Below are 10660 nucleotides of genomic sequence, written 5' to 3' on the forward strand. Positions count from 1 at the left end.
AACAGCTGTCTTCCACATTTTGGTTTGACCTGAGAATCTCAAATTTGATTAAGATCAAGCTCATACATTTTTAATTCATTTTGCACAAATCTCTTTTGTTCTTAATGCACAAACGTTAATCAACTTTGTTTAACTGTATAATCATCATCGAATTTCCTCAAATTTGATACATGACACTCGAAAAATTTATACGGACGATAGTTTGAAAATTATTTACAATGTCACTTATAATTTATAAAACTACTATGCATCAATTTAGTGGAACTATGTATTCCTGAAATTATAATTTCTCCTTATATAAGTTTGTTTATTTTTATGTCAGTAAAAAAGGATGAAATCGCGCAATTTTATTCTATTATTTTGCACCTGTTTATCGTATACCAACTACTTTCGTGTTCCCGTATATATTGCTGATACATATACTCTAATACTTTTTCTTCATAAAATTAATGTAGATGGAATAATGTTATCAATTTTTGTAATGCTCACCGGAAGAAACAATTCAATGCATTGTGTATTAGCGTAAGTTAGAAGATTTCCTGTAATAAAGTAATAATAATTTTTTCTGAATGTCTTTGAGCACATCTTAATAACCATAAATTCTCAGCAGTATATTTGCAAACTTATAACTAACTTTTGATTTTATATGACTTCTTGTATGGTCTCAAACTGTAGTTTCTTAATGAAAGTTTTGAAAAATAATGGAAAATTAAATACAAAGTATCAAGTATAGATAATAATTATAATATATGTCTTAATTAAAAAGAAAGTAAATTTATTAAAATGAACTTACTTTTTAACTATAATTATAGATAAAGATGAGGTTATAATAAATATGCGACCACGCAAAATTTCTAAATGAAAATAAATAATGACTGATGCAGCTTAGTACACATTACTACATAGTAAAAAATTACGTATAGAGGATTTCTTCAGGTATGTACCATCAATTTTTACTTATAATGCCATGCTGTATATCAACAGATCATTATTGATCTTTTGAAAACTACTTTTTTTTTTTTTATAGAATATAACGTTATTTCTATAAAGAATTAAATTGGTAAGCATCAAAATTAAAGAAATTGTTTTTTTTTTTTAAATTGGCTCAGTAAGAAGTGACTAAAAGAACATGATAACAGTATGCAATAGGTGTCAGGTACATTTTGGAATTGATGTTATACTCAGTGCTAAAGCTTTAAAGTCAGCATAAGTATACTGCATGATTGTTTATTGTTTCCATGTGTAATGTTAATATCACATACAAGTACTCTTTAAAGCTTCTAAAAGGGAGGTCCTGTAACTGAGCGTTTGATTTCTGTGCTTTATCAACACATTCCAAACATATCCCAACATCCATATTGCTAATATTTATCTGTGGTAACGTAAAAAAATGCTATATGTACATAACGGGCAATCCTCAGTGCAAAGACTGAATTACAATCAAAAGACTGCTTGATACATTTAAAATATTTTACACTGCTTTTTCTAGCTTTCCTCATGCCATAGAAATTGTAACATTAATTCCTAGATTTCCATTATCGGCAAATAATTGCGCGATGGAGGTGTCAAATACAAGGCAGTCCGAATTTAAAATTGCAGATGAAACACCTTCGTGAATAGAACGCGGCATAGCTTCCCATGTTAAGCGCCTTTTATGCCCATTCAATTCTAGTCTGTTGAACATAAGCATTTACATATTATCATTACCTGTTACAATTGACAATCGTTATTTTAACTGCTGTCTACGCTATAATACATACATACCTGTATGCAAAATTTTCTGCTTGTTTTCTTGAACCAATCAATTGAACGATAGCAAAAAATTGTTGATGTCCATCATACTTCTCTTGTTTTTCAAGCACTAGCATAAAATGATGACCAAAGCAGGACTGCATCATTACCCAATCCACTGCACCAGGAAGATTAATATCTGTTGCTAAAAAAACAATGTCTTCCCCTGTAACAAGAGTGATTTAGACATTTGTGTAATAAAAGGAAACACAAATGCGTGTCTTATTTAATAAAATTACCTTGAAGAGTTGTAATGCTTTTGTGACTCATAACAAGATGTGGCATTACTTGCTCGAGAGATCCTTGCCATTTACAAGAAGCTCCTGGACAAGGACAACTGTATGGACGGAATTCACATGCATCTTCGTGATCTGCCTTTTCAGTATGCACTAGCGACACTGTGCATCCACTTGTCGAATACTTGCAAGGGAACATCACGTTACCTGCCACTTTTTCCATTGCCAGATTGCGGATATTACCTGCATTACAGATTCATAAGGAATTTCTCATCAAAACAATATTAAAAATTACTTTTATTTGTACAAGTTCCAGTTTATTGCTATCTACATACCTAATGGACCTCTACAGGTAGGACAGCAGTTAAGTTTTGGTCTGCAATTACTACAAACAAGATGTCCACTCTGGCATTGTAAGATTGGTGGAAGAACATAATCAAAGCAAACTGGACATTCGAATAGGCTTGCTAGGTCAGTTGAGCTGCTCAGAGATGATACAGTAGACGCGGAGGAGCTTGCAACACTCCTCCCTCTCTTCCCAGTACTAATACTTAATTGGGACATCTTTTTCTTTTATTCTATGTATCAAATAAGAACACTTTGCCTTTTAGTTGGCAAAAAAATCCATTTATTTTGATGATGTCTAATAAATGCGATGCATTTTGGAATGAGCCATCCACCTCATATCTGCAAATTATTAGAATTTCAGAGATATTACATTGTTATATTTATAAAAAAAAAAAATTTTATGATTTTATTAATTACGAAAATTTATTGAATTTTACAACTAATACCTTCGTATAAAGTGAAAATTATTTTAATATATTGAAATATATATTTAACACATATATAATTATCTTGCAATGTGTATAATCTGGCTGTTGTCAGTGTTATTATACTTTATCTCTATACAAAATAATGAACTTTTTGTTATGCATATCATTCTACATAGTAGGGTATTCATGATAATTTTAATTATTGAACTTTATAATTAATTCAGTTAATACATTATTTACAGTTACGTAAGGATAAAATGAACCTTACAGAATATATCTGGCTTCTATATTTTTATCACTTATACGATATACTATATTCTACCTTTCAACTTAAAAAAAAAAAAAAAAAAAAAAAAAAAGAAAAATAAAATAGAAAACAATGTGTTATAAGGCATTACGTATATTGATGTTTATTCGACATTGAAATGATGCAATAAAAATTTTAGTCAATGTAATCCTTTTATTACTTTTACTCAATCAATTTTTACTTAAGTAATGTTATGAAATTTATTGTCAAAAAATACTAGGATCATATATGCACAACTCATAATATTATCATGTAATATGAATATACATTTAATCGAAACATTTACAATTTCTTTTAAAAAATTTTCATTTACCTACTTAATTTTATGCAAAAACAAGATAATTCAATATACGTTTTATATACGTACAGTTCGCATTTTTTGCATCAATTAATTTAAAGTAAATGCTAAACTTCTTATCGACATTTTTATAAAAGAAACGCTGTTTATAATTATGAATCAATAAAGCAGAGTAAGTAACGAGGATTATGTTGCATCGATCGCAAGACCATTTATCGTGTTTGCGTCAATTATCGTTGTCTTTTCGATAAAACGTCACAGGAAAAAGCTTGACAAGTTTCTCTCGAGCAACTTAAGAAATCTCCAAACGGTATCTTGTTCGCGGATTGTTCAATCCGAAAAGTAGCAATGAGGGGAAAATTTTGCGGAATAGTATTGTGAAGAGAGTCACAAATCACGAGTCACGACGAATCAGCGATCAACAAATAAACAATGCGCAAGAAATAAGAAAGCGGATGATTCTCTCGCGGAAAATTCTACGTAAGAAATACGATAAAGCATATGAATTTGTAATTTTATGGAAAATATATGTTTAAACTTACCGAAATAACAAATATATTAGTACGTCACTCGATGCATACACTGACTTTTCGCGTGGTTGAAATCAGAAAATAGTGAGTTAAAAGTGTGAAAGAGGGAAAGAGAAGGCACTTGAGAATGATGACAACGGAGATATGAACGTAGATGAAAAGGTCGAGAATAACGACAAAGGGTGACACGACAATAGACAAATGTTTTTACGAGAACAACAACAGGAGATTTCATGCGACTTGGCTTTGAAAATGTTGCACGAAATGCTCCCGATACTTCTCGGTACATCGGATGAGGAATAAACGCGAACGCGATGAGATCAACTGTATAAGAGGCTACATCGCGAATTCTCTTGGCCAAACAGGCAACATTAATAGTAACGTGACTTTGGTTAGTTTTCGCTGAGGCATAGTAGCAACTTGCTCCTTTTCGAACTTCCGACACTTCAAGCTCGTTCCGTACAATAAGACGCACAGAGCAAGATGATGACACTGCAGCTGTCTGTCCGACTGTACGTCTGTCCGTTTACACCCATGCAACGCATGCAACTGCCATCAACGAATATTAAGCCGCGTTTTTAATGTACACTTTTATTCATGCCGTAATATTCGTTTTCAAAAATAATAAATAGCAATATTTTGTTTTTCCTATTTATAGAAATATTTTATATAAAATACTACATATGCGACAAAGTATTTCTAACATTTGTATTACGTTATATTATATTTTCATATTTTCCCTCTATTAACTCTTTCTTACAAATAAAGCACTATAGGATTAAATGATCGAAAAACTTGTTAAAATTAATCGATGATTCATATCTTAAGTATTACTATTAATTTTATTTGTCTCAGATATATATTTATTTATTATGATTATGCAATCTATATATATATATATATATATCTTCCTATATATATATATATATATATAGGGGGATATATAGGGGTATATATATATATATAGAAAATAATGTTGATGATACTAATTATAGTAATATAAAGCTATAATAATAACCTACAAAACTGAAATTCATATTTTTATTAAAATTAATTCGAAGTCAGGATGAGAAAGGATTTGTATCAAATTATCATTTTCAAGATAATTGTATAAATTTCCTTAGAAGAGTACTTTTCTATTTATTTATAAGCTTTCATTGAAAGAAGAATATCACAAAATACTTTTCAAGTAATGAATATTTTATTTTTTGTTATAATTAAAATATACACTGTGTCATGGGTGAAACAGGCGAATAGTAATCAATAGTAACAAAATATTTGTGTTATTTGCTTTAATTTCACAATCTGATCTCTTTTTTATATATATATATATTTTTTCCACACGCAGCAAATATGGTATACATAGTATACAGATTCACTTTCCAAAAGCACAATTAGCTTGGCTTAAAATATTTTCCTTTTTCTTTTTTTTCTTTTTTAGAAAACGGTTTATTTTCCGTGTATATTATGTGTGTATTATGAAATTTATTTAAGCCAAACTGTCGTTACTTTTGTAACATCTGAGAAAAACTTGAATGTTTAAAGCCTTATCAGCCTTGTGTGTAATATAATTTCGATGTACCTAAATGTAATCCTCACAATGCCATATTTACATTTGCTATATGTATTTATTTTGTCATCTTTAAACATTTTTTTTTTTTAGTCCAGAAAATCACAAGATGTATTGGCTGTCAAATTCTCTAGTATTTGTATCATTTCAAGCGATACTCTACACATTAACAGTCTTCTTGCGATATGAAGAGCAGTCTTTGTACACCAGACAGGAACAACTGTTTGATGCAAATGCAAAAAATGTCATAGTAGCCTAAATTATACAAAAGTTATATTTCTGCTAGTTTCAATGCCTTAAACATTCTGTTGATTCAGGGTCTTCAAAACATTTTTCATATAACAAGCCATGATCAGTTTTGTTATATTTATACTTGAGGTTTATGAGACATAGGAGTACACGAGTGTAGCAACATTCAGAAATCATTAATTGTATTAAAGGTACTTCTGAAGCTGTTGTTTTCATGACAATTAAAATATCATTAAAATATCAACGAAAACAAAAAGAAAACAGGGAAAAAAAGAAAGAAAGATACTAAATAACTCATTATAAAATTCTGTGTACATTACGGTATATTTATTGCTCTTCTGATGCGATTTCAAATATTGTTTTTAGAATATTTTGTAACCATCTTCTACCACTCGCGCACTCTTCGCGTATCTACCCAGGACGTTCATATTTTAATTATATTCATTTTGAAATATTTTTATCTTTTTCTTAATTCCTACTGCATTATATGCTAATTCGCACACGTGTACAACGTATGTATGTGTACACGTATATACATATTAACATACGAGGATACGTATGTTTCTTACAATACCTTATGATTCGTATAAGTTACAGAACTTACTTTAGTGTACAAACAATTATGGATGATACTAGATAATACGTATAGGTTATAAATTTATGAGGAAGAAGTACATTTAATTAGGAGTACGAACCATTGGTCCATGAATGGTATTTTGTTTTACTTCTATCAATTATCTCTAACTGACACATGCTTTCTGAACTGAAACTGTTTATCAACATAAAGTCCTATCATGAACAACACAGCATTGTGTTCTCTAATAATAAGATTAAAACCAAGCATATAATAAACAATACTTTAGTAATGCAACTTAAGATGCTAAAGAATAATTAGAGTATTAAATTATAAGATATACATGTTAGTATTATGAATCATGAATAACAAGAAAATAGGAGTAAATCAATCGTTTCGATTTTTAGCTTATATATGGTTCCTATGTAAGAGAAACAGCTTCATACATAAAGTATTAGGTTTTAATAAAAATATTTGGACATCTATTTTAATAGTTCCATGAATAGCTTGTTTATGTAATAAGTGATAAAATGTGCATAGATAGAAAAAGACATGATTCCTTTGACTCGTTAAATTATACCAATCGCAAATCAATTGAAAATTCATTTCCTCTCTTTTAGTAAATGTACATAGAGCTATCTAGTATTTTACAGACCCAATGTACAAAGATCAGGGAATTTGGTGCTTCTATAAGAGTTTTCCAATGACTCTACCTACAAGCTTTTATCCCAAATTTCCCTATCTCAGTCTTAGTCTGTATTCAGACAATGTTGGTCTACTCCTTACTATATTCTTGCTTTATCACCAAATTTTGAGTATGTAGGATTTATAAATCCGTTTTTAGTACGGCTGATGTCTCTGAAATTGACGTGGTCCCTGACCGTTTCCTCTTGGCTTACCTTGAACCCCATATCCCATGTTGTCATACCCATCATAACCAGCGTAATCATAGTTTGCATACATATCGTCGTATCCCCCTTGATAGCCATTGCAGTATTCAGGAATGTAACCATAGCCTCCGCCATATCCATAACCATAGCCTGGACCCCAAAATCCTTGATTCCTTGGGTCTAGATTAACTTTCACTTTCTTGACATCCACTTCTTTACCATTTATGGTTTGTTTAGGTGTTTTAAGTAATTTGTACACTACTTCTTTCGAGTCAAATGTTATGAAACAGAATCCTTTTCTCTGATTTTTTACCTTATCGAATGGTGCTTGCAATTCAACAATCGTACCATATTGTCCAAAATATGTTTTGATATCTTCATCGGTAATTTCAGGAGTAAGGCCACCGACAAAAATTTTACCATGTTGGGGCTTTTTACTCACCCGTTTGGGATCCACCTACACCAAAACAAAGGAAATCTCATTGAAGGAACAAGATACGAGAATAATTAGAAAGTAGTTGTTAAGCTTGAGCAATAGATTATAATTTCGGGAGTATAACCAACCTTTCTCTTATTGATGTAATGATCGCCAGAAGCCAGAAGTTTGTCGATCGTCTTGGGATTGGCGAATACCATAAACGCAAAACCTCGTGAAACACCGGTGTAGGGGTCGATTTTAACGGTGATGCTTTCGATCTCTCCGAATTTACTAAAATGATCCCGTAATTCTTTGTCGGTGGTATTACGCGATAGGCCACCGACAAAAAGTTTGCGTTCGTCATCTTTCCCTGGAATTCCGGCAGTGGCTTGTTGTTGCTGGGGTTGTTGTTGCTGTGACTGTGATTGTTGTTGCTGCTGCTGTTGAGACTGCTGTTGTGTCTGTTGGCCGGTACCCTCGGTCTGGGCTTGATTCTGGTAACAGTCAACCGCCGCCATCGCGTACTGTTTAGAGCTTACCGCGTTAAAAGCACGTCAGAAGATACAAGGTAGGCTGGTCGAACCGATGAGATCAGTAAATGCAACGGTGTACTGCGCACCAGAATAATTTCGGAACAGTTGGCACGCGTCACAGTCGGTTCTTATGGTGAACCGGTGCCGGCTTACGACCGAAAGAAAGAGAGTCAGCAACAGTTTCCGATTCCCTCTAAGCCTCTATTAACACGACGCTATTCGTTCTTTCTACTCAGACGCAATTCATCTCTCCAATCACAACGACAGATCCAACAGACAACGCCGGAAATTCCAGTGTATTTCCGGTGGTCGTTTCATTACTAACTTTAATCAATTTTCCAACAAGCTGGAAAATTGACAGACTAGTATACTTATTTGATGCTTAAATTTTCGACTTATTTTTTAATCGATATCATATTCACGTAGTGGACGATTACCGAAAGTCCTTGAACATTGCTGAACCTGAACAATACACGAACACCTTTGTTCCTAACCGTGAGATCAGGGTCTTTATTCGCTGAAAGCTGAAAATTGCATATTTCCAGTTGACATAACGAAAATTCTATCGTAACTTTGTCCGTGCTTTCATAACTTTTGCCTGCATTTTTCGCATAAAGATCGATTCAGGTTAGGTTAACATTTATATAGGTTGTCAAATTGATTTTTGTCAATGATATCAAATTTACATGATACCATTTATTCTATTATTGCAAATTACTGCAAATTATCGTAACATGCATAATCGATGTACACAGGAAAAATTGCTTAACATATCCATGAAGTTGTAAAACCCGAATCACTATAACGATAGCGCACACATTTTAATTAAATTCGATGTGTAATTCATTTAATCTTTGCATTTACATGGTACATGTAACAGCAATGTGTATAAGATTTGTGCAATCTTTTTAATTTTATCAGCATATAAACGTATGTAACGAGTAAGAAACGAAAATGAAAATAGCAACGTATTAAATGTTCATATATAACGCATTAACTCGAATTGTTTTCGATTGCGATTACCTAATGGAAATTTTTTTATTGCAAATGTTAAAAGACGTAGCGTTTATGTATTTCGAATTTTTATTTAAAAATTTAGGAACACGTGGTGCTCTTACTTGTTTGTGCACCGTTTAAAGTCGTTGCTTTCTCAATATACGTATATAAATATAGTCAGACAGAGAAGGTTGTATAAATAAAACACAGACCCTCGGCAACCCCGGCTTATCTTTTCTCTTCAGTCGGAACAGTTTAAGAATAGAATAAGGTTCTACGGGTAGACTGACTCGTTGTTAATTATAGAACACACTTATTTGTACGTACATAAAAAAGGTACAAAAATTGTCATACAAAAACTTGACTACGGAACGGTGGGCATTTAATTTCAAACAATTAGAAAATAAAAATGTTTACTAACGTCTTCATACGTACATATATCGAAAAAACGTTCCTCCTCTTGCACTGTTTTATCGCAGATCCAGTAACAAAAATAAGTGCCGGTAAACTCACTCGATGGCGCCACTTGATTTAGCAATTCGGGAAGACTCGATCAAATATCAGATTTCTGCCAGTTTTCCCTTTCCGATTCGATTCGCATTGTAAATTTCAATAAAATCAATATCAATACTAAAGATTATCAAGACGAAAGGTAGAGGAATAGATTGGCAATGAAATATTAACGACAGGTAAAATTCTACGTTTCTTCGTTAACTATGCTTTATACTCGACTATCTCGAAAAGGATTTATTCCAAATCTAGTTGTTAATTACAGGTTAATATCATTCATATTATGTTACGCTTACCTTACGCGTGATGCGGCATTACATTTATTACGACAGTTGTACCGTACTTCTTGCGTTCATCACCATTTCTAGGATGCGTTAACGCTTTTGTCGTATGTTGTTGAAATAGCAACAATCTTGTCCGTAATCGATCGTATAAATAGACACCCGAATCGCGCAATAGAAAACATACGATTTATTCGATGCGTATACCCATATACAAAGACAAATTGCCAACGTTTCTAGGATTAAAACGAAATTTCTACCCTCTCGATGACCACACCTAACACTTACGTTTAAACGTGAATACTTATACGTGTTATTGATGCTATAACCTTAATATCAAAGAGATAAATTCATTTGCTCACGAATCGTCGTCGTAGTCTTCCGATATCTGTTACGACCGATTAAAACATAATAATTATATTCTCGTAGCTGATTGCGATGGAAACGCATCCAGTGTCTAGGTGGATCCTCTTTCACCATTCGTAACGCGTTTATTTCTCGTCGGTGGTTTCGTCAAGTACGTTCCCTTGTGATTCTCGGCTTTCTCTGTTCGTCCTTCGATGGATCTCGCTCGATCCTGGTGGCCGAAGAGCGGCGACCAAGGGACGCGGCGCGGAGTCGTTCGACGCCGTGCTCGTAGTCGTTCTAACGGAAGGGTGGAGGGGACGCATAGGCAGAGAGGAAGGGTAGCGGGGCGTCGC

General features: G+C 32.8%; 2 protein-coding genes across 3 annotated transcripts; both read right to left on the bottom strand.

Annotated features, from left to right (window-relative positions):
- Positions 1–754: 754 nt before the first annotated feature.
- LOC132908284 (E3 ubiquitin-protein ligase SIAH1-like) lies at positions 755–4499 on the bottom strand. Of its 2 annotated transcripts, XM_060962168.1 has the most exons (6): positions 3951–4499; positions 2822–2933; positions 2363–2714; positions 2031–2270; positions 1765–1957; positions 755–1673 (listed from the first exon to the last, which is right to left on the bottom strand). In XM_060962168.1, the coding sequence occupies exons 3-6, from the start codon at positions 2589–2591 to the stop codon at positions 1496–1498; spliced, it is 840 nt and encodes a 279-aa protein (XP_060818151.1). In that variant the 5' UTR covers positions 2592–2714; positions 2822–2933; positions 3951–4499; the 3' UTR covers positions 755–1495. The 2 variants fall into 2 exon arrangements, with proteins under 2 accessions (XP_060818151.1, XP_060818149.1); XM_060962166.1 differs by lacking the exon at positions 2822–2933.
- Positions 4500–5117: 618 nt separating this feature from the next.
- LOC132908283 (RNA-binding protein squid-like) lies at positions 5118–8932 on the bottom strand. The gene is made up of 2 exons (XM_060962165.1): positions 7786–8932; positions 5118–7678 (listed from the first exon to the last, which is right to left on the bottom strand). Exons 1-2 carry the CDS (start codon positions 8155–8157, stop codon positions 7172–7174), a joined length of 879 nt encoding a protein of 292 aa, XP_060818148.1. The 5' UTR covers positions 8158–8932; the 3' UTR covers positions 5118–7171.
- Between the last annotated feature and the right edge of the window lie 1728 nt (positions 8933–10660).

The sequence above is a fragment of the Bombus pascuorum genome, chromosome 6, assembly GCF_905332965.1.
Source record: "Bombus pascuorum chromosome 6, iyBomPasc1.1, whole genome shotgun sequence".
Taxonomy (NCBI): Eukaryota; Metazoa; Arthropoda; class Insecta; order Hymenoptera; family Apidae; genus Bombus; species Bombus pascuorum.